The sequence below is a fragment of the Mustela nivalis genome, assembly GCF_964662115.1.
Source record: "Mustela nivalis genome assembly, chromosome: 15".
Classification (NCBI taxonomy): Eukaryota; Metazoa; Chordata; class Mammalia; order Carnivora; family Mustelidae; genus Mustela; species Mustela nivalis.
In genome coordinates this window covers 31,295,520-31,321,311 of record NC_139034.1, presented here as the reverse complement: position 1 = coordinate 31,321,311, position 25,792 = coordinate 31,295,520, and the positions used below count along the sequence as shown (strand labels likewise).

The 25,792-nt window shown below is 36.1% G+C and overlaps 1 protein-coding gene and 1 long non-coding RNA gene across 4 annotated transcripts in view; one reads left to right on the top strand and one right to left on the bottom strand.

Moving 5' to 3' along the window:
- The window catches only part of SUCLA2 (succinate-CoA ligase ADP-forming subunit beta), a 66,523-nt gene that overhangs the window by 6,637 nt on the left and 34,094 nt on the right, over positions 1-25,792 (bottom strand). For all 3 annotated transcript variants that reach the window (XM_082701620.1, XM_082701619.1, XM_082701621.1), the window contains 6 exons: positions 18,101-18,229; positions 15,102-15,240; positions 10,278-10,439; positions 10,041-10,183; positions 3,619-3,739; positions 2,856-2,944 (listed from right to left, as the gene is read on the bottom strand). In XM_082701620.1, the coding sequence (XP_082557746.1) occupies positions 2,856-2,944; positions 3,619-3,739; positions 10,041-10,183; positions 10,278-10,439; positions 15,102-15,240; positions 18,101-18,229 (783 nt within the window). The remainder of the gene's footprint in view (positions 1-2,855; positions 2,945-3,618; positions 3,740-10,040; positions 10,184-10,277; positions 10,440-15,101; positions 15,241-18,100; positions 18,230-25,792) is intronic.
- On the top strand, positions 15,728-16,669 carry LOC309849254. Its single transcript, XR_014303619.1, has 2 exons — positions 15,728-15,858; positions 16,125-16,669. It is a non-coding gene; the product is annotated as an uncharacterized lncRNA (long non-coding RNA).

Here is a 25,792-nt window from a genome sequence, read left to right as displayed (position 1 = left end):
CAACAAAATACTAGCCAATAGGATTCAACAGTACATTAAAAAGATTATTCACCATGACCAAGTGGGATTTATTCCAGGGCTGCAAGGTTGGTTCAACATCCGCAATTCAGTCAATGTGATACAACACATCAATAAATAAAGAACAAGAACCATATGATACTGTCAATAGATGCTGAAAAAGCATTTGACAAAATACAGCATCCCTTCCTGATCAAAACTCTTCAAAGTGTAGGGATAGAGGGCACATACCTCAATGTTATCAAAGCCATCTATGAAAAACCCACCGCCAATATCATTCTCAATGGAGAAAACTGAAAGCTTTTCCGCTAAGGTCAGGAACACGGCAGGGATGTCTATTATCACCACTGCTATTCAACATAGTACTAGAGGTCCTAGCCTCAGCAATCAGACAACAAAAGGAAATTAAAGGCATCCAAATCGGCAAAGAAGAAGTCAAATTATCACTCTTCGCAGATGATATGATACTATATGTGGAAAACCCAAAAGACTCCACTCCAAAACTGCTAGAACTTATACAGGAATTCAGTAAAGTGTCAGGATATAAAATCAATGCACAGAAATCAGTTGCATTTCTCTACACCAACAGCAACACAGAAGAAAGAAAAATTAAGGAGTCAATCCCATTTACAATTGCACCCAAAACCATAAGATACCTAGGAATAAACCTAACCAAAGAGGCACAGAATCTATACTCAGAAAACTATAAAGTACTCATGAAAGAAATTGAGGAAGACACAAAGAAACGGAAAAATGTTCCATGCTCCTGGATTGGAAGAATAAATATTGTGAAAATGTCTATGCTACCTAAAGCAATCTACACATTTAATGCAATTCCTATCAAAGTACCATCCATCTTTTTCAAAGAAATGGAACAAATAATTCTAAAATTTATATGGAACCAGAAAAGACGTCGAATAGCCAAAGGGATATTGAAAAAGAAAGCAAAGTTGGTGGCATCACAATTCCGGACTTCAAGCTCTATTACAAAGCTGTCATCATCAAGACAGCATGGTACTGGCACAAAAACAGACACATAGATCAATGGAACAGAATAGAAAGCCCAGAAATAGACCCTCAACTCTATGGTCAACTAAACTTCGACAAAGCAGGAAAGAATGTCCAATGGAAAAAGACAGCCTCTTCAATAAATGGTGCTGGGAAAATTGGACAGCCTCATGCAGAAAAATGAAACTGGACCATTTCCTTACACCACACACAAAAATAGACTCAAAATGGATGAAGGACCTCAATGTGAGAAAGGAATCCATCAAAATCCTTGAGGAGAACACAGGCAGCAACCTCTTCAACCTCAGCCGCAGCAACATCTTCCTAGGAACATCGCCAAAGGCAAGGGAAGCAAGGGAAAAAATGAACTATTGGGATTTCATCAAGATCAAAAGCTTTTGCACAGCAAAGGAAACAGTTAACAAAATCAAAAGACAACTGACAGAATGAGAGAAGATATTTGCAAACGACATATCAGATAAAGGACTAGTGTCCAGAATCTATAAAGAACTTAGCAAACTCAACACCCAAAGAATAAATAATCCAATCAAGAAATGGGCAGAGGACATGAACAGACATTTCTGCAAAGAAGACATCCAGATGGCCAACAGACACAGGAAAAAGTGCTCCATTATCACTCAGCATCAGGGAAATACAAATCAAAACCACAATGAGATATCACCTCACACCAATCAGAATGGCTAAAATCAACAAGTCAGGAAATGACAGATGCTGGCGAGGATGCAGAGAAAGGGGAACCCTCCTACACTGTTGGTGGGAATGCAAGCTGGTGCAGCCACTCTGGAAAACAGCATGGAGGTTCCTCAAAATGTTGAAAATAGAACTGCCCTATGACCCAGCAATTGCACTACTGGGTATTTACCCTAAAGATACAAATGTAGTGATCCGAAGGGGCACGTGCACCCGAATGTTTATAGCAGCAATGTCCACAATAGCCAAACTATGGAAAGAACCTAGATGTCCATCAACAGATGAATGGATCAAGAAGATGTGGTATATATACACAATGGAATACTATGCAGCCATCAAAAGAAATGAAATCTTGCCATTTGCGACAACATGGATGGAACTAGAGCGTATCATGCTTAGCGAAATAAGTCAAGCAGAGAAAGACAACTATCATATGATCTCCCTGATATGAGGAAGTGGTGATGCAACATGGGGGCTTAAGTGGGTAGGAGAAGAATCAATGAAACAAGATGGGATTGGGAGGGAGACAAACCATAAGTGACTCTTAATCTCACAAAACAAACTGAGGGTTGCTGGGGGGAGGGGGTTTGGGAGAAGGGGGTGGGATTATGGACATTGGGGAGGGTATGTGCTTTGGTGAGTGCTGTGAAGTGTGTAAACCTGGTGATTCACAGACCTGTACCCCTGGGGATAAAAATATATGTTTATAAAAAATTAAAACTTAAAAATAAATAAATAAATAAATAAATAAATAAATGAGGGGGTGCCTGAGTGGTTCAGTAAGTTAAGTGCCTGACTCTGGTTCAGGTCCTGATCTCAGAGCCATGGAACTGAGCCCCACATTGGGCTCCCCGCTCAGCAGGGAGTCTGCTTGTCCCTCTGCTGCCCCCCACCTCATGCTCTCTTTCTCTCTCAAATAAATAGAATCGTTTAAAAAAAATAAAATAAAAAATAAAAATAAATAAATGAAACTAACTTAGACTCTAAAATGAGCCAGCTCATATTGCCAACAATGAGTGTTTCTGCTAAATATTAGGAGCACTGAACTGATTATACCTATCATCCCATCTTATACACTTTGCAAATTTGCCCTTAGATATGTAATGTAGCATGTTTACCATTTTAGCAGCTTCATCCAAGTCATCACAAGCAAGAATTTTAAGTCCACTGTCTGCTATCAGTGCCTTAGCATCATCAACTCTTGTACCTGGAAATGATTTATACAAATATAAAGATGTTTTAAATACATGCTTAAACTCATTTAAAATGCAGGTCACAATATGAAATTTCAATATAGGAGTACTTTCATCATCTAAAATAAATGCTTCTAAAACCAAAGAAACTACTGTAAGATTCTGGAGCTACCTCAGGAAGTATCTTGCCTTACCATGTCCATGGTAACTTAGGCACGTCCGAGTTTTAAAAAAGCACAACAAATAAATAACATAATAAATTATACCAACTAAAACTATAAGCAATTTCCCCCAATATAAGAAATATTTTCTAAACCCACATCTTAAAAATTTCCTATTATAGGGGTGCCAGGGTGGCTCAAGTGGGTTAAGCCTCTGCCTTCAGCTCAGGTCATGATCCCAGGATCCTGGAATAGAGCCCCACACTGGGCTCTCTGCTCAGCAGGGGGCCTGCTTCCTCCTCTCTCTCTGCCTGCCTCTCTGCCTACTTGTGAGCTCTGTCAAATAAATAAATAAATAAACCTTTAAAAAAAATTTTTTTAAAAATTCCTATTATATATTAACATTTTCACTTCAAAGATAAAGCTATTTGAAAACTCCATTTTAAATTTATTAAACTCCTTGGAATTAGGAACTTTTAAACAATCAAGAGTTCATGGAACAACCACAAGGTATCTTTTACACTCACCTTGTAACCGTACCACAATAGGTATTTTAATTTCCAAATCCTTTACTGCCATAACTATACCCTGTGCAATAACATCACACCGCATGATTCCTCCAAAAATGTTGACCAGAATAGCCAGTACCTGTGAATAAAATGGTTTTTGTAGATTAAAATTTAAAAGCAAGGAGTATGGGTCCTTCCTTCTCAAGAAAATACTAGTGCCTGTGCCTTATGATACCAATTAATTTCATGGTAATAATTTTCAACCAAACCATCACCTTCTCTGCAGCTCCCACCACTGAAGTTTATGCAGTCCACCACGTACCAGAACTTACTCTCCCCAACATGGGTGATTTCAACACCTGGCTTATACAGCATCTTCTCTCCTAGCCCATATGAACAAGATTCCCTGATCCTATTTACTCGTTTTCTATGAAACAGCCATTCACCAACATGACTGCCCCAGATCATGATATAAGATAACATTACATGCAAGTTCTCCAATTTAATATTTACCACCTATCATTCCTTCTTCATTTATCCCCACCAACTCAACCAAATTCTCACACACAACTGAACCTCAAAATCACTCAGCTTCTCCTGAATACCCACTCCTAGCTACACTTCACATCCAAATCTCAAGGCCTGTTTGGATCAGCATTCTCACATCATCACTGATAGTCTGAATCACTATTTTTCTATCATTTCCCCCAAGAAATCTTTTTCTATTTTTTAAAAAAGAGTTTTAGTTCATTTACCTACACCAGAGCTTCCAACTAGCAAAATACAAATGGGTTATAGACATACCAAGATATTGTTCCCCTCTACCCACAGAGCAGTTAGGAGGATTCTAGGACAGCTAGCACCTCTGCACCTCTGGGCCAGTAGCCTCTGTCTACAAGCAACCTGCTCCATCTATCTTCTATACCCCACTGAAATACCATTTTCTGTGAATGACAGGACATTAAAAAGACTGAAACACATTTAACTACACTATGCATTCCTTATTTTTACCAGTATTATTTCTAGACCTTTAAGAAATGAAGGAGTAGACTAGAATTCACAGTGACCTTGGACGTACCCTCCTCTCCTCCCTCCCACCTCATTCTGGGTAGCTTCGATACATACCACAGGCATCACCTAACACGCGTGCCTTAAAGTGTCTCTACCATGTCACTTTTATCTCCGGTTCTCCAACTAATGATCACCAAGGCTAAATCGTTGACTTGACCAGAATGAATGTTTCTAGAATATTAAGTGTACAAAGCCCACTCTCTGCTCAACCTCCTCTCCTCTCACCTCCAGCTCCATCAGACCCAGTCTTTTCCTCTTAAAACCTTCTAGTCTCTCAACCTTGATCTAATCTCCCAGATTCTCAGCAGCTCTGGCTTTCTACACTACAGAGCCTGGATCCTGTGGCTCAGTGATCCAGTGACACTGTCACCTGCATGCTCAACTTCCCCATACCCATTCCTCTCAAGACCAGTCTGCCTCTGCCATCCCTTCAAATAATGCACTCTTGGATGATTCTAGTCAATCAGTTTACTCATTGCAACTTCAAGGAAAACCTAAAAAGTTAAAACAACAATAACCCGAAACATCAGCATAACCTAAAGAGCAGTACAATAATGACTCTTCATTAACGATCATTTCTTTAGTGGTCTGCCTCATATCTCTCACTTTCTTCATAAGCCTCCTATCTCACCTTCAAGCTCTCTAATTGTTAGATGTGATCTTCCTTTCTCCAGTGACACCTTGAGGAAAAAGTTAACCCCCCCTCTCTAAAGCTAATCTCACTATCTCATTAGTGTGTTGTATCTCCTCCAGGTCTTCATTCCATTAGCTAAACTCACTTTCTTCCTCATCCTCAAATCTCTTCTCTCCTTAGATAGAAATACTCATATTCTTGGTCTTCTAAATAAACAAGAAAGTAAACATACACTAAACACTAAAGTTCTCCTCAACCCCACCTCCATTCAACTGCTAACACTATGTCCTTCTATACCCCCGAGGGTTGCCTCAGTGGCTCAGTCGGTAAAGCTTCTGACTTTGGCTCAGCTCATGATCTCAGGGTCCTGGAATAGAGCCCTATAGGGTGAGCTCCACATTCAGCAGGGGGTTTGCTTCTCCCTTTCCCCCAACTCATGCTTGCTTGTTCTCTCTAATATATAAAATCTTAAAAAAAGAAAAAAAAAGAAAAGAAAAGAAAAAGAAAGAAAGAAAGAAATACCCTGAAAGGGTAATCTCTGCCGGAAGTCTCTACTCTCTCAATTCCCAATCAGAGCTAACCTATTACAACCTGGTCTCTGGCCCTTCTTCCCTATTGTTCTTGCTAGGGTTCCCAATCACTAATTCAGTCCTTACTCTACCTGATCATTCCTATAGATGGACACTGCTGCCTACCCCTTACTACTCAAACTCTCCACCTTGGCCTTAGATGTCATTGCTCTCTCCTGATCTCCAGGAGGTCTCTCCTGATCTCTTTTTCTATTTTGTTGGGCCTTCCTTCTCTCTTCAGTCCTTCAGCTCCAGCAGTGGCAGGGGCTCCCATTCTTGATTTCAGCCTCCCACCCTGGGTCATCTTACCAACTTCCTAACACTTCAAGAGACACTTCAAGAGAGACACCACAAGCCAAGTTCAACCCAGTCAGAAACACCTATTTCTCCACTTTGCCTCTGACTACTCGCCACCGAATGATCTCGCCAAACAGAAGTCCTTAATGTTAACCTAACCAACCCTTCTCTGTAGCTTCCCAACAAAAAAGGAAAAGATGAATTTAATGATTCTGTCTCAGAAATGCCTCTAAATTAGGTTTCTTTGTTTTATTCTTACTGACACTACTTCTGTCAGGGACCTCTTCATAGTTTTGCACAAGCAGGTATATAACAACTGAACTCTCTCTCCTGTCAGTGCCTCCTTCCACTCCATTTCATCCTCTACTAACCAGTTACCTTCTTTAAAAAAAAAAAGGAAAATAAATAAATAAATAAACAAAAAAGATAAGGGAGTTAAAATCCAAACTTCCTAACTAGATACAGAGGATCTCAATTTGCCGACTTTAATCATTCATTCCAAAAATGTTGTATTCTTACACATAAGCACCTTACCATTCCATAAACACAATGGTCTTTTTTGGATTCTATATAGCTTTTTTAAAATTTATTTGTCAGAGAGGAAAAAAGGGAGAGCGCACAAGCAGGGGGAGCAGCAGGCAGAGGGAGAAGTAGGGTCCCAGCTGAGCAAGGAGCCTAAAGAGGGTCTTGATCCCAGAACCCTGGATAATGACCTGAGCCGAAGGCAGACACTTAACCGACTATGCCACCCAGGCATCTTTGGACTCTACATATCACTCTATTTTCTTCTTCTTCCCTAACTCATTCAATTTCTCAAGACAGCTCAAGGACTCATTCATTCAGTGAAGGTCTCCTTGATTCGCCTACTAGTTACCAGCTCTGACTTCTATTCTTCCACAAGACTACATTCAGTTTATCACTCCAGTCAGACTATAAAAATGCCTTAAGCAAAGTAACCATGCATTCCCAAATCCAAGTACAGTGTCCAACACAAAGAGACATAATAAGTATACAGCTATTTCAATGCTATCCACCTTGTGTCCCTGGGTTCCTGGCCTGTTTCCAACTCCAATGCCCTTCCTGTCAGTCCACAACACTGGAATTCTTACGCTTTTCTCTATTCTTGTACGTAGACCCTAAAAGCTCTACTTAGAAGAATAGTTAAAATTCTAGCTCACCGTAGTAAGCACTCAACAGTTAAATAATTAGATAATGCTCTGCTTTTAGAGTTTACCAAAAGAAGCTACAGAAATACAGTTCCAATAAGATTTGTTTTTTGAGTAGTTATTAAACAAGGAAAATAAAGCACTGTTATTTCTCATTTCAGTTCAATGCTTTTTGTAAAACAAAATATGGCAAATAATTCCAGAGGCTCAAAGAGCGGTAAAAAAAAAAATTTTTTTAAACAATTAATTACTTTAGAGTCTAACACCATAAGTAAAAAGGCACATTGTCAGCAGCATCAATAATACTTATTAATGACTTCTGTATGCACTGAGCATTATGCCAGCCACAGGAAGAGGCAACAGTGAGTAAGAAATACTCCTCACTGGGGCACCTGGGTGGCTCACTGGGTTAAAGCCTCTGCCTTCGGATCGGGTCATGATCTCGGGGTCCTAGGATTGAGCCCCACATCGGGCTCTCTTTGCTTAGCAGGGAGCCTGCTTCCTCCCTCTCTCTGTGCCTGCCTCTCTGCCTACTTGTAATCTCTCTGTCAAATAAATAAATAAAATCTTTAAAAAAAAAAAAAGAAAGAAAGAAAGAAAAGAAATACTCCTCACCAATGAGGAATTCTCGGTACTGAATTCAGTAAAACTAGGTCCACAGAAGCCACTATCTTATTTTTCTATAAGTCTTACAAAACTCACAAGGGCCACACAGTAGATATACCTCTTTAAAAAATCATTAATAATATTGTATATCTTTTGGATCATTATGCTTCATGTCCCTTGTATTCTGATAATCACTTACAAAATCATAGTTCTAATTTATGGCCTATCTACATATGAAAGATTAATACAAGCATTAAAATGAGTGTTTTAGAAGAACACCTTATATAAAAAGTGGGTCAAGGTATGCTAGCCAAAGAAGATAGGAACAGACATTTCTGCAAAGAAGACATCCAGATGGCCAAAAGACGTATGAAAAAGTATTCCACAGGGGCACCTGGGTGGCTCAGTGGATTAAGCCGCTGCCTTCGGCTCAGGTCATGATCTCAGGGTCCTGGGATCGGGTCCCGCATCGAGCTCTCTGCTCAGCAGGGAGCTTGCTTCCCTCTCTCTCTCTCTCTGGCTGCCTCTCTGTCTACTTGTGATTTCTCTCTGTCAAATAAATAAATCTTTTAAAAAAAAAAAAAAAAAAAGTATTCCACATTACTCGGCATCAGGGAAATACAAATCAAAACCACAGTGAGAATACCACCTCACACCAGTAAGAAGGCTAAAATTAACAAGTCAGGAATCGACAGTTGTTGGCAAGGATACGGAGAAAGGGGAACTCTCCTATATTGTTGGTGGGAATGCAAGCTGGTGCAGCCACTCTGGAAAACAGTATGAAGGTTCCTCAGAAAGTTGAAAATAGATCTACCCTATGACCCAGCAATTGCACAATGGGTATTCACCCTAAAAATACAAACGCAGTGATCTGAAGGGGCACATGAACCTGAATGTTTATAGCAGCAATGTCCACAATAGCCAAATTATGGAAAGAACCTAGATGTCCATCAACAGATGAATGGATAAAGATGTGGTGTGTGTGTGTGTGTGTACACACACACATATATACAATGAAATACTATGCAGCCATCAAAAGAAATGAAATGTTGCATTTGCAATGACATGGACGAAAATAGAGGGTATTATGCTGAGTGAAATAAGTCAATCAGTGAAAGACAATTATCATAGGATCTCTTTGATATGAGGCATCTGAGAGGCAGGGCAGGGGGTTATGGGAGGGTAGGAAAGGAAAAAATGAAACTAGATGGGACTGGGAGGGAAATAAACCATAAGGAACTCTTAATCTCACAAAACAAAGTATTGCTGGGGGTGGGGAGGGGTAGGGATAGGATGGCTGAGTTACGACATCGGGGAGGGTATGTGCTATGGTAAGTGCCATGAAATGTGTAAGCCTGATGATTCACAGACCTGTACCCCTGGGGCAAATATTATATGCTAATAAAAATAAATAAATAAAGGGAGAGAAAGATAATACATTATATGTTAATAAGAATAAATAAATAAATAAATAAATACGGGGGAAAAGATATGCTAGCCAAAATACTCAAACTATGTGTTTTGACATATATTTACAAATGGGTGAACTAGATAGCATGTGAATTATATCTTAATAAACTGTTTCTCTAAATATATATATATATATATATATATATATATATATGCAAACAGAAACAGAGAAAGGGAGTGTGAGTGTGTGCGTATGTGTGTGTATGTGTGAAATATACAAGCATTAGCAAATTTAAAAAATCGTAAGTCAATAGTAACAAAAATAATCTCTGGATAGAATTAAAGGTAATTTTAATTTTCTTCTTTGTAGCTTTATAGATTTTCCAGATCTCTGGGCTTTTGTGGTCAACTACCATCTCCAACAGTTTTTCATAGGAATGGCTCCCATACTAGATCACTACTATTCAGAGTATTAATACCATCTAATATACCTTCATCTTGTTTTCTAAATTACAGCAGGAAACTACCTTTTTTTCTAGTCAACTTTTATTGCATTGATTTCAGCAACTCTTCTAAGCTAGTTAGGTCTTCTGAAATTTAATGCTCTACTACTGTAATGACCACATCTACTAATTAATCAAGTTACTTCTTGTCATTCAAATTCTAAAACATAAGCCCGGCCCTTACCTTTTTATCTGAAGTGATAAGCTTAAATGCCTCTGTTACTTGATGGACTGTGGCACCACCACCAACATCAAGAAAGTTCGCTGGAGTCCCTCCGTGAAGTTTTATTATATCCATTGTGGCCATCGCCAAACCAGCACCATTTACTGTCAAAAGGGAAAATGACTTGTATAAACAACAAACACAAAGAAAATAAATTAAGTTCAGCCAACCCACCTTTAACATAACAACACATGGTACCTAGACAGCCTATATTTCCATCAAGGCCAATGTAGTTGAGATCTGCCTTAGCTGCACCTTTCTCCCTTTCATCTTCCTGGGTCCAATCCTGTAAGTCAAAGATTTTCTTCTGGCGATAAGCTGAATTAGAATCAAAGTTGATCTTTGCATCCATGCACAGCACTATGAAGGAAAAAAAAAGAAAATGATCTGAATTTCAAAACAAACACAATAAACCATCCAATAGTGAAATGTTCTTAGTTTAGGAGAGAAAGGTTTTGTATTGAAAATATTTCAATTTATGTTCACAATGTATTCAAACTGTTTATTAAAAAAGAGTATTTGGGAATTAAAATTGCTTTATCAAAGTTACTAGTTATACATCCATCCTAGCCAGATAGTAACGGATAAAAGGGGGAAAAAAAAAAAGAAACACTTTAAAAACCCTTAAAATTTGTTTTAAAGTTACTAAAAACAAAACAGTCAAGCACCTAGCTATCCCCCTTCTCATGTGCCTTGGACCCCACTGTCTCTTACCTACGGAAGGACACTGCTCTAGCAATTCCATCCTTCTTGCATTATAAACTGCCCCCTTTTTGCTACTGGCTAAATGCCAATGATTTGCAAAAATGCTGTTATTTCTCCCACCATAAAAAGAAGAAAAAAATAATTTGCCATCTCTTCCCTCTTACTCTTCTCTTCATATACAGCAAAAGTCCATGACAGACTTGTCTATATAAACCAAGGGTCAGCAAAAAAACCAATATGGCTCAGGGGCCTGACTGAGACTATGCCTATTTTGTATTACCTGTGAGCTAAGAATAGGTTTCACATTTTTACATATTTTGAATGGGTTGTTAAGAAAGAAGGGGAAAAGGAAGACAAGGAAGATGAACAGGATATGAAGAAAAGCAGCAGGAATGAAAACCATAAGTGGGCCACAAAACTGAAAATACTTACATCTGCCAACTACTTTGCCTAAACTCCCATCATCCTCCCTTAAATCCACTCGAATGAGGTTGTACCTCCAGCATTCTTCCAAAATGGCTAATTTGAAGGTTACAGCTACCAACTTCATCTTTCAGTGCTTTATTCCTTCCTCACTCCAATATAACTACAACATTCTCCTTGCTATCCCTGATAAAAGGCTGAAAGACTGAGCCGCTTAAGCCTACAAGGCTACCCAAAACAAGAGACAAAGTTTGAAATCCAGCTAAGTTAACTACTAATAACAACAAAAAACCAACAGTCAACACTCTTTCAGAGGAAGATAAAAGAATTCTGTCTCTACACTGCATCTCCCAAAATATCCAGTATAAGACTAGATCCGTGAAGGTAAAACAGGAAAATATGAACACTGATAAAGAGAAAAAGCAGCCAAGAAGAACCAAACCCAACACAACCCAAATTTGGAATCAGAGGACTCCAAAAGCTCTTTTAAATACTTTTAATACTTTTCCCTTTGAAATAAAACTATCAAAAGAAGCCTAGTGGAAAAATCTAGAACTAAAAAGTTCAACACCTAAAATGAAAAGTTCTCTGGATGTGCTTAACAATGTATTTATTGGAGATGGATCAATGAACCTGAAGACAGATAAACAGAAGTTACCCAATCTGAAAAAAAAAAAAAAAAAAAAGTGACCTGTTAATATTAAGAAGTTATCCAACATGTGATACTGGGAAGAGAAAGGAAGGAGAATGGGGCAGGAGAAAATATTTGAAGTGATGAAAAAAGATATATCAAGCTAGATTTCTATGTCCAGTAAAAATATTCTTCAAATCATGTAAATAAATTTTCAAAAAATAAAGACCTCATCAAATTAATAAGAAAAACTATCCATGTTTCTTTTTTTTTTCATGTTTCCTTTGAGTACTGTAATAGGCTGAATAATGCCACCCAAAGATAAATAGGTCCTAATACATGTGAATGTTACCTTATATATTAAAATTCTTACAGGTGTGATTAAAATAAGGATCTTAGAGGATTATCCTGGATTATCTTGAAAGGCCCTAAACTGCATCACAAGTATCTTTATAGGAGAGAGGCAGAGGGAGATTAGATACACATAGAAGAGGAAGAGGCAATGTGACTCAAGAGGCAGAGACTAGAATGAGGTGGCCACAATCAACAGAATGCCACCAATAAGTTACAAAAGGTAAGGAATGGAGGCTTTCCTGGAGCCTCTAGAGGGAGCACCTTGATTTCATGTGACATTGATTTTGGACTTCTGGATTCTAAAACTCTGAGAGATTAAGTACCTCTTGTTTTAAGCCACCTAGTTTGTAGTAATTTGTTACAGAAGCCACAGGAAACTAACACAGTTACCAAAGGACATCAACAGAAAATCTGCAGTCTACCCAATGTATGCCCAATAAACATGAAAAATTCTCAACATCACAAGTAACCAAAGAATTGAAAGATAAATTAAGACATTTCCTGATTATTAGTTTGACAGTTTAAACCCAATATAAAACTTACTTCTGCCACAAGTAGACAATGAAATGGACACTCTGTATGTTAGACTAACTTTTCCAGATGACAATCTGGCAAAATACATCTCAAAATGTTATTATCATGACCCAATAATCAAACATATGTGAAAATATTATTCTTCTTTGACCCCAAAATTCCCCTTCTAAGAATCCATACGAAAGATAATGAAGACTGCAAAGATTTATATACAAATAATATACAAGCCTTTAAAAACTGAAAAATATTTAACATCAAAATATTCTATTATATAGGTTTTTGGTTTTTTTTAAGATTTTATTTATTTATTTGACAGAGAGAGATCACAAGTAGACCGAGAGGCAGGCAGAGAAAGAGGAGGAAGCAGGCTCCCTACCAAGCAGAGAGCCTGATGTGGGACTCCATCCCAGGACCCTGAGATCATGACCTGAGCCGAAGGCAGTGGCTTAACCCACTGAGCCACGCAGGTGCCCAATATTCTATTATATAGTTTTAAGTTTAAAAAAGAAAAGATACAAACTGAATAGACAACATGATCCTGATTACTGAACAGACTGAAATGAGCTACTGAAATATTAAAATAGTGTTAGGTAATGAGGCTATATAAATTTTTTATTGGTGCAAATTTTCTAAAGTAAATATACAATACCCCTTAACCAGAAAAGGAAAAACAAAAAATCAAACAACAACAACAAAAAACCCTCCTTCAAAATATATAGAAATACATACAAAGAATAGAAACTAAATACAAAGAGATAAATATACAATGCCCTTAACCAGAAAAGGAAAAACAAACAAACAACAAAAAAAAAAACCTCCTTCGAAATATATAGAAATACATACAAAGAAGAGAAACTAAATACAAAGGGAAAAAATGGTTTTTAAGAGAACAAAGACATTCTCTTAACAAGAGAATATGGCTGCAGAATTCCACTGCTGAAAATAATTCAGGAATCTTGCTTTCAATGTTTGGAATGTTTCCATGAGGAAAAAAAAAAAAAAAAATACCTGTTCTATACAAATAATTCTCCTTCACTGAACATTCATTTTTAAAATGTGCCTTTACTTTCTAAAAAACTTAATTTTTTAGCTTTATAAACTACCCATATGATCAAAAGAGAATTTACTCATTCTTTATACAACTATATAAATGACCAACCAAAAATCAATTTCTATAATAAAGAATATAACTAGAAGTATAAAAGTGAAAGATGATCTACAAATGCTTAAGAGATTAAAATGTCCAAAGTGACTTGAAACAAATCCAATAAATTACAGTAACAAAGGTTGTTAATATAAAAGATCAAGAAAAGGGAGGAATGGGGTAACTGGGTGATGGGCATTAAGAAGGGCACATAAGAGGCGCCTGGGTGGCTCAGTGGTTAAAGCCTCTGCCTTCAGCTCAGGTCATGATCCCAGGGTCCTGGGATTGAACCTCACACCCGGCTCTCTGCTCCACAGGGAGCCTGCTTCCTCCTCTCTCTACCTGCCTCTCTGCCTATTGTCAAGTAAATAAATAAAAATATTAAAAAAAAAAAAAGGGCACATAATATGATGAGCACTGGGTATCATATGCAACTGATGAATTATTGAACACTACATCTGAAACTAATGATGTACTATATGTTGGCTAATTGAATTTAAATAAAAACAAATAATCAAGAAAAACTTAAGCTACAATAATGCAACTTATATTTTTATATCTTATATATAACATATATATAACTTTATAATTTTTATAACAATAAAACAACTATACATGGAAACTGTAATAATTCAGAATCTTTAAACATATGCAAAAGAAAAGGTATCAAAGTAACAAGCTAATCTTACTTCTCCAGTGAATAAAAATATTAAAAGGACTCAAGTATCAAAATCTACCCTCTGTATAATAAAGATCCATGATGACTCTAAAGTCTAAAACTTGTGAGAGACTAAGATGGCTAATTTCCATAACTACAGCCAATTACTCACTACCACACCAGATACTCTAATCAGCAATGCCCAAAAGAACTTTCTGCAATGATGGCAATATTCTATATGCGTGCTATCTAATGTGGTAACCACATGCAGCTACAGAACAGATGAAATGTGACTAATTTGACTGGGGAATATTTTAATCACATATCATTTTAATTAATTTTAATTGCCACATGTGGCTAAGAGCCCCCATAAGGTACAGTATAACTTTTTAACACCCTCCCCGTGTATTTTAATAGGTATCTTTAATATTTGTTCACACTCATTCTATTTATTTTAAAGTAGTTTCTACATAGGAATGCATTCACTCCATTATGAGTTAAACTTCCCTAGTGAAAAATATGATTGGTAAATAAATATATCATTAATGTTTGATTAAAAAAAAGATACCTTACCAGATCCATCTGAATCCTCTACCATTGGATTTATTTCTACCATAGTTGCATCGTATTTCAGGAAAAGGTTGTAAAGCTTGACCATATTTTCTGCCGCAGAATCCACAATATTAGGTGGAAATCCCATCTTCTGTGCAAGCTGAAATTCATTTGTCTCTTTATTAACAACATCAACATTAAATTCTTGTAAATAAAAAACCTTATAATTCATCATTAAAATAGTAAGCATGAATCATTTGTAGTTCCCAAACATGAATGACTGAAATAGCAGCTACTACTACTAAATGGTTAAACAAAACTTTTTATTCAAAATTCTCACAAGGCAAGTAGTATGCCCATTTTACAAATGAGGAAGAAATTTAGAAAGGTCAAGTGACTTGCCATTTGCCTAGATTCCAGTTCCAGTGTTTATTCCATAGCCTCCATACTGCCTCTAAGCCTTATGGTAAACCTAAACTGAAAGAAGAGGCTTATATTTTATTAAAACGACATATGAAATGTGGACTGACAATCCCAATAGTCCAAATGATAGCAATATTAAATCACCTGATCTTACCTTTTAGGTAATTTATGAAGAATATCTACCAAGCAATGAGAACACAAAATCAGTGTAACTGCATTCATTCAAAAAATCTACTAAGCACCTAATACAAGTGAAGCAAGTAGTATGCCCATAGATATAGGTACTTTAGCTATGAATCTAAAAGAAGAGTTTATAGTCCTGAGCAGAAATCCCTAACTAGATATACCTGAAGAGGTTTTTTTTTGTTTTGTTTTGTTTTGTTTTAAATATTTTATTTATTTATTTGACAGAGAGTGCTCGCTTCGGCAGCACATATAATATTTATTTGACAGAGAGAGATCACAAGCAGGCAGAGAGGCAGGCAGAGAAAGAGGAAGGGAAGCAGGCTCCATGCTCAGCAGAGAGCCCGATGCGGGACTCGATCCCAAGACCCCGAGATCATGACCTGAGCCGAAGGCAGCGGCTTAACCCACTGAGCCACCCAGGCGCCCCCTGAAGAGGTTTTTTAAAAATACATATCCCAAGGTCATAAGGCCATAACTGAGAAGTTCCAGTTCACAAGTTCTATAATGGACCAAGCCATCTGTAACTTTTGAAGTTCCATAAGCAATTCTGAACCACTGGTATGGAAGTTCCATGTTTATTCTAACTGCTGCCACTGCTCAAAAACACTATGGAGGATGTTCACCTTTTTTCCAACTGCTATCCAAGGCTGCAATACATTTGAATTTTAATTACAGAAAATCTTAAATTCTTTAAGGGTGAATATGGTTTTTGTAAAAAATCAAATGCCAATAAAGCAGATAATCAAGCTAAGAAATGTCATTTTCTATTAAGACTTATTTCAGGAATGCCTGGGTGACTCAGTTGGTTAAGCATCTCTCTTCAGCTCAAGTAATGATCCCAGAGTCCTAGGACAGAGTCCCACATTCGGCTGCTGGTTTAGCAGGAAGCCTGTTTCTCCCTCTGCCTGCTGCTCCCCATGCTTGTGCTCTCTCTCTCTCTCTGACAAATAAGTAAAATCTTAAAAAAAAAAAAAAAAAAAGACTTATTTCAAATAAAGAATAGTAAGAAATAAATGAGAAATAATGAAATTTTATTTCATTAAGAAAGATTTTCACTAGGTCATAATCCACCATTTTAGAGCTAAACATATGAGAATTATGACAGAATCTGATCAACCCAGAATGACATTAATTTACCAAATGCTATGCTTGGTACTATTTCTGTTCATCACTCAAAAAGCTATAATCTTAGTAGACTATGTCTTCAACTACTCTTGTAAATCAAGTATTCTTTCTCATCTAAATTTAGCCATCCAGTCATCACTCTCACATAACTACCTAATGAATCTCTCTGTCCCATTTAAAGATTTATACCATTCTTTTGTCTAAATGACATTATCAAGGTAATTTCTCTATCTCTTTTAAACTTTTGTGCAGGTCAAAAATTTCTGTCCTATACTTCAGTATCATAAACCTATTTTGACATAGTTTCCCACTAATAGATGGTAATTTCATTCAAACTTTAATATTCAAACTTTTTTTTAAGATGGCACTTATTTTTCATATCCAAACTAAAAACAATTTAATTCAGTAGGAGTATTACCAACCTTACCAAGCAACTCTCACAGGCCATGGTATTAAACTTCATGGTTGGGCTTTTTTTTGGCGGGGGTGTTGCAGGGGATGGGGAGTATTGATGGAGAGGTGGAGGGAAGATGCATACAAAAAGGACAATATAGAATACTAGTTATAATGTGGGCAAAATTTATTCTGTATGTGCAAACACTAAAAGTCATACCTGTCATTAGGTTCTGAAAAGCATCCTTAAACCCCCCCCCCAAAATAAAACCACTGACCTATCATAGGGATACATAAGACAGTGTCCGTACTATTCCATACAATTTTATAGGAAATAAAGGGGAGATTGAAACATATCAAATGCTACCATGGGAATGTAAAATCCAGACTGTGATAAACAATAATCACTCCAGTGTCTTCAACAAATGAAAGAAGACAAAGAGAGTAAGGGAAAGAAAACCTATAAATTAGAAAAAGACCCATGAGACAATAACCAAAAACTCAAAGGAAGACCTAATATGGATCCCAACTCAAACAAATTATAAAAGAAAAAAAATGAAAAACTTGAGACAAGGGGATGTGAATGACTGGGTAAGTAAGTAATGATATTAAGAAATTATTTTTAATTTTACTAGTTATAACAATGGTATAGTGCCTATTTTAAAAGAATTCTTACCTTTTAAAGACAAGTAATAAAATATTTATGGAAAAAAGGATATATTGTAGATACTTCTAAAAGTTTCAATTTCAAACAAAATAGTCAAAATTTTTAAAAGTTTCGTCAATCACTTCACTTACTCAAAGTTAATTCTCTTTCTTTCTTTCTTTCTTTTTTTTTAAGTATTACAATTATCCAATAAAGCTAGACAGAAATTTTTCAGAATACAACATACCCGGACAGCTTGTTCCTTCTTGATGCCTTCTACAATATCAATAGGTTCTTTAAATATGGCCTCAGGAGTCTCAGCAGCAACATCTTCAATGTTGACACCACCTTGAGAACTTCCTATTAATACAGGACCCTACCAGGAGGGGGAACAGACAAAACATCTAGATTTTATTATGGACCCTTCATTAAATGTTAAAACCTATTTATGCACACTACCAGACTTATGAATTTATCACTCCCCACTCCTATTTTTAAATTTCCCAGAGAATTTCTCCTTACACTTCCTGCACAGTGCCCCTTTATAAGTATTCATTTGAAATGAAGGCAAAGAAGTAAAAAAAGTAAAGGAAGACAAGAGCTCACCTGTGAAGGAAAAATATTAAAAATATACACAAAACTCACACCAAATAAGTTAATATAAATACATATATATATAAAATATAATCCGTGCATTATTTCTTAAGAACTGAAGGGCAATTAAAATATTATTTAAAGAACATTTTTAAAAGATCATAAAAAAGATACTGATATTTAAAAAGGAAAGTCTAATGAATTAAAGATTTTATAAGCTCTAGACATTCTGCAAGTTAATAAAAAAGAAAGTTACCTACCTTGAAAGAATAATTCTGGCTATTATCATGGATAATATAGAAGGTAAGATACAAATACTAAAAAATTAAATTAACTTTTAAGTCCTCTAAAACCTAGACAAGAAAAATCTTGGGAGCAAAATAATCTAATAGATTTGTTAATTCACACACAAAACTGGAAATAACCTTAACATGCAAAAAAAAGGAAGTGATAAAATCGTATTACTGAAGATTATTTAATGATATAGGAAAACGATCTCAGCAGTGTTACATGGGAAAAAATTAAGAAAAACTCTAGATTCTATTCTCAATTGTTTGGGTTTATTTTAACATAAAGTATGTCTAAAAGTGCCCCTACTCACTAATCACATAAACTGAAACCATTAAATGTTAAGACTTTTATTATTTTGTGTCACTATTCCATACCCCACCCCAATCTTTTTTTACAGTGAACATAGTATTCTTAATGGGGGGGTGGGGAGCGGAACAAGGTGATTTTCATGGGAAAAAGGCAAAAACAAAAACAAAAGACTATTTTCACTTTTCTATCCCAGCAATTAGTGTGCTTAAGTAACAAAATCATCTCAAGACATAATATAAAGGAATAGTATTGTATTCATTACTGTCTGGAGAACAAAACAGTCCTTCAAATCCTCAAAATAAGGCAATAGCCAGAGGAAAAGAAATAACCTATTACTTTTTAAGAGAATCAACTGTTACTTAGGTGAAAAATGACTTAAAAAATAGTACCAGTGTCCATGGAGAAAAACTGGGTGGCTGAGAAACAGGTGGATAGGAGATTTATACTTCCTTGTATATCTTCATACCCTTTAAATTTTATATTATGGGATTAGAATTCAATATGCATGTATAATAGTTTGGCTGGCCTTTGTCCCCAGTGTCTGGACAACCTTTAAACCTTCCACTACATCTCACAGTTTATGCTAATGAAGTGACTCATGGTCGGCCCCTAGTTAATACAAAGGAGATGACTCAGGTAGGCCCCAGGCTTGGACAGAAAGACAAATGCTGTGATTAGAGGTTTTGGAGCTTTGAACCACATGATATCTGCACACCCTTCTGGGAGGAAAGGGGATATTAAGTACAACCAAGCAGCCAATGATTTAATTAATCATACCTACTTAATAAAGCATCCCCCTAAAACTATGGATATCAGCATCAGAAAGATGGTAGATTAGGAAGCCCTAGACCTCATTCTCCCACAGAAACACAAACTTAACAATATATGATCTGAATTTTTATTCCCTTCTATGAGAAGAAACCTCTTTATGAGAATACCAGAAACCAATTAGGAAATTGTAGTACCTCAAGTTCAAATGCAATGAAACAGGTAAGAAAAGTCATTTCATTTCATCCAATTAACCACCCCCCTAGGTTGACACAGCTAAAGATCAAGAGAAATAGCCCAATGCCATTTCTTCCTTGGGGAGAAAAGGGGGAAGTTGAATGCATATCTAACATTCCTGCTTTTCAGGCGGCTATGAAAACTACTAATCAATATCATTGATGAGTATTGATGCAACAACTCTCAACAGAACACTAGCAACCAATTTCAGTAACACACTAAAAGGATTATACATCATGAATAAATGGTTTCTGTCTCACCTGACTTGGAAGACTGAATGGGAAAAGACTGGTGGTGGGGAAACATGACACAACGAGAACAAAAAAAGAGCTCCCCATCTTAGGATGCTGTGGAACTTGTATTACTGCACCATAGAACTTGTAATACTGCAGAAAGAAGTCAACATAGCCCTCAGAAGTTGGGAAAAAGCACCCAGCTCAGGGATTTTCTTTTTTTTTTTTTTTTACAACTCAAGGAACTAGAAGAAGAACCTAAACTCAAAGTTAGCAGAAAGAAGGAAATAATTAAGATTAGAAAATAAATAAATAAAATAGAAAATAGAAAAAATTAATAAAACTAAGAATTGGTTTGTTTAAAAAGATCAACAAAATTTACAAACCCTTGGGTAGACTAATTAAAAATAAGAAAAAAACTAAAACAACGAAAATTAGAAATGAAGAGAAGATATTACAAACGGATACTACAGAAATAAAAAGGATCATTCAAGTCTACTGTTAATAATTACATGCCAATGAACTGGATAACCTAGAAGAAATGGAAAAATTCCTAGAAACAAATCAACCAAAAATGAGTCCTAAAGGGAAAAAAAAAAAACCTAAAGAGACATATTAGAAGGAGATTAAATCAGTAATTAAAAAACCTCACAACAAAGAAAAGCCCATGACCAAAGGGCATTACTGAAGAATTCCACCAAATATTTAAAGAACTAACAGCAATCTTCAAACTTCCAAACTCAAGAGAACTCAGCATTGATCCGACAAAGATACTACAAGAAAACTACTAATTGATATCGCTGATGAATACTGATGCAAAAACTCTCAACAGAGCACTAGCAACCAATTTCAGTAACACACTAAAAGGTTTATACATCATGAATAAATGGGATGTATTCCTGAAATGCAAGGATGGTTCAACATTCAAAAATCAAAGTAATTCACCACACTAACAGATTCAAGTTTTTGATGCAGAAAAAGCATTTGAAAAAAATTCAGTATCTTTTTATAAAAACACTCAACTAGGAATAGAACGAATTACCTCAACATAATAAGCTATACATAAAAAACCCACAACCAACATACATTCAATGGCAAACAACTGAAAGCTGCCTTCTAAGGTCAGGAAAAAAGTCAAAGATGCCCACTCTTGCCATTTTCTTCAACATAGCATTTGGAAGTCCTAGCCAGAACAATCAAGCAAGTAAAAGAAATAAAAGGCATCCAAATAGGGAAGGAAGAAGTAAAATTACCTCTGTTCACAGATAACATGATCATGTACATAGACACCCTGAAGAACCCACAAAAAAACTAAGAACTACTAAATGAATTCAGCAAAGTTAAAGGATACAAAAATCAACGCACAAATATGTCTTGCATTTCTATATACTAACAATGAACAATCTGAAAAGGATATTAAGAAAATGATCCCGTTTATAATAGCATCAAAAAGAATAAAATACTTAAAATAAGCTTAACCAGAAAGATAAAAAACTTGTACACAGAGAATGATAAAACAGTGCTAAATGAAACTGAACAGGACACAAACAGAAAGACATCCTGTGTTCATGGATTGGAAGACTTAATATTGTTTAAATGTTCAATACTACTGAAAGCAATCTACAGATTAAATGCATTCCTTATTGGCACATTTTCCCAGTGCAATCTTGTGTCCATCATCCATTATCTGCAAAAATAGGAAAAAACCTTAAAATTCATATGGACTCTCACAGGACCATGAAAAGCCAAAATAATCCTGACGAAGCAAAACAAAGCTAGAAGCATCATACTTCCTGATTTCAAACATATTATAAAGCTATAGTAATCAAAACAGTACGGTTCTGGCATCAAGATAGGACATAGAGACCAACGTAACGGAATAGAAAATCCAGGAATAAATCCCCATGCCTATGGTCAAATGATCTCTGACAAATGTGCCAGGCTATACAATGAGGAAAGGATAGTCTCTTCAGAAAATGGTGTTGGGGAAACAATATCCACATGCAAAATAATGAAGGTGGACCCTTATTTTACACCATATGCAAAAATTACCTCAAGATGGATTAAAGGTCTACATATAAGAGCTGAAACTGCAAAACTTCTAGAAGAAAACATAAGGGAAAAATTTCATGACCTTGGATTTGGCAATAATTTCTTAGCAGTATTTCTTTGGCAATAATTTCCTTTGCCCATTTTTAAATTGGGCAAAGGACTTGAAGAGACATTTCTCCAAAGAAGATGTAGATCTTCATCAGCTTAGGATAGTGTAACAAAATGCAGTAAACTCGGTGGTTTAAACAACAGACATTTATTTCTCACAGTTCATGGTTCCCACTCATACTAACCTCCTTATCAAATGGTTATTCAGCCACACCCTCCATATTCTTTTCCAAATAGCTTTCTCATTTTTTGCAGTATAGGCAGACTGAGAATTTTCCAAATCTTTTTAAACTCTGATTCCTTTTTGCTTAGCTAAGCAATTTCTTCTTCAATTCATTTCTCTTTTCTAACATTTTACCAATAAACAGTCAGAAGAAACCAACCTGCTTCTTCAATACTTTTCTTTATAATCTCCTCAGCTAAACATTTATCCCTCCCAATTCTACCTTCCACAAAACACTAGAACATAAACACAATTGAGTCAAGTTCTTTGCCACTTTGTAACAAGGATCACCTTTTTTCCATCATTCTTTATTTCAGGCTGAGACCTCAAAAAAATGGCCTTTACTATCCATATGGATATTTATACTAACATTCTATTTATGAATATTTATATATTTTCTAATAAAATGGAGGTTTTCTCTATAGCTCTTTTCTTTGCGCTCTCATCAGAATCACTTTTAACAGTCCCTTCATGATAATCCCAGCTTTTTCTACCACATACCTCAAAACGCTTCCAGGTTCTACCCTTTACTGAGTTCCAAAACCACTTTAGTGTTTTTATGTATTTGTTATAGCAGCACCCCACTTCACTGTATCAACATCACCTTACCTAAACCTAATTACCAAAGGAATCACCTCCAAACATATCACATTAGGGGATAGAGCTTCAACATAGGAATTGGGGTGGGAGATAAACTTCAGTCTGTAACAAGAGCCAACAAGTATAAGAATGGGTGCTCATTGTCATTAATCATTAGAGAAATGCAAATCAAAACCACAGTGAGGTATCACCTCACACCCATAAAGGATAACTTCTGTTTTTAAAAAAAAGGCATTAGATGGGGCGCCTGGGTGGCTCAGTGGTTTGGGCTGCTGCCTTTGGCTCGGGTCATGATCTCAGGGTCCTGGGATAGAGCCCCGCATCGGGCTCCCTGCTCCGCAGGAAGCCTGCTTCCCTCTCTCTCTCTCTCTCTGCCTGCCTCTCTGCCTACTTGTGATCTCTGTCTGTCAAATAAATAAATAAAATCTTTAAAAAAAAAAGGCATTGGTGGATGTAGAGGAATTGGAACTCTTGAACACTGTTGGTAGAAATGTAAAATAATGGAGCTACTGTGGAAAACAGTATAAGGTTGCTCAAAAAATTAAATACCGTATTATCATATAATCCAGCAATCCCACTTTTAGGTATATCCAAAAGAACTGAAAACAATATCTCAAACAGGTATCTGCACACCCACATTAACTGCAACATTATTCAAAATAGCCAAGAGGAAGAAACCTGAATGTTCATCAACAGATGAAAAATAAAAGAAAAATTATATATACATACAATGGAATATATTCAGCCTTTTAAAAAAAGGAAATCCTGACACATGCTAAGCATGAACTTTGAAGACTATTACGCTAAGTAAAATGAACCAGTCACAAAAAAGACAAATACTGCATGATTCCACGTACATGAGGTTTAACTACATCTAAAACAATCAAACAAACTCTTAAAAACAGAAAGTAAAATGGGATTGCCAGGCGCTAAAAAAAAGCAGCAGAAGGGGAACTGTTCAATGGATATAGTTCCAGTTTTGCAAGATGAAAAAGTTCTAGAAATTTGCTGCACAACAATATACATAAAGTTAACACTACTGTACTGTTACTTAAAAATGATTAAGACAGTAATTTTAATACATATATTTGACCATAATTTAAAAAAAAGAAAACACAACTCTAGACCAGAAACTTGATGAGGTCCTATGGTTGGCAATATTTTCTTTCTGTGCACTGTCATATATCAATATTCCAGAAGAATGACAGGTACTTGAGGAAAATGGAAACTTTATGCTTGGAACTCTCCCAGACCTTGCCCTGTGCGTTTTCATTTGGTTGGCTGGTTCTGATTTGTGTCCTTTGGCTGTAGTAAAACTATAATCATAAGTATAATATTTCCTAAGTACTGTGATTCACTCTAGCAAATTATGAAACCTGAAGGGGTACTAGAAACCCCCAAATTTGTAGCCAGCTATTAAGCATACAGGTTACCTAGGGAAGCGCAAACTTGAGGCTGGTGTCTGAAGTGAGTGAGCACAGGCATGTGGAGGCTGTACGCTTAACCTGTGAGGTTTCGCCCAATTCTGGGTACATGGTATCAGAATTCACTATAATACACACAGACAAAATTTTTAATGAAAGAATTCGTTGTGCCTCCTGAGACACAAAAAGAGAAAGAAAGCTACACTAAAGAGAAATGATCAAAATTATAGTCTAATTTTTAGTTCCCCTATAAATTTCAAATGAAAAGATATTTTTCACTTCCTTTCTCGAAAGGCAGTTCATAATTATAAGCTTTTACAAAGAACTAAAAGGGGGGGGATACAGATTTAAGAAGACCATGTATGACTAGTATCATGCTATTGAAGTAGAATATAGGTAAATTAATGTACAGATAACCTCAAAATATAATTTTATACAACAAATGAGGTAGAAACCAACAAACTTTTAAAATATTTTAACATTTTTATTTTATTTTATTTAAGATTTTATTTTATTTATTTGAGAGAGAGAGAACAGAAGAGGGAGAGGGAGAAGCAGACTCATGCTAAGCAGGGAGCCCAATACAGGGCTCAATCCCAGAACCCTGGGATCGTGACCTGAGCCAAAGGCAGATGTTTAACCATCAGAGCCACCCAGGCACCCCTGGACATTTTATTTTTGTTTTACCTTTTTAAAAATATCTATTGATAAGAACAATTAAGAGCCACAAAGAAGGCAGCACTATTAAAGGGGAAAAGATACTAAATTCTCACTGAAGTAATGATTAAGTCTCCAAGAGTTAGCTGTAAGTTGGGAAAAAAGACAAAAAAACAAAATATGAAATAATAGTATAGAAAAGAAAGTAAACAGATTCTCTGTGTATTAATTCCCTAACCGGTTAGAAAGAAAACCCAAAATTATAAGCAGCTGATCAGAAGAAAGCTTACATAGGTAAATATGTATCAATTAAAACAATGACTATAGTTTTGCATTTGGTCATAACTGCTGAATGCATGCTGTTTCTGTTTAAACAACTGGTTTTAAGTTTAAATTTTAGTAATAAACTTTCAGAACTACTTAAGTTCTAGCAAATAGTTGTA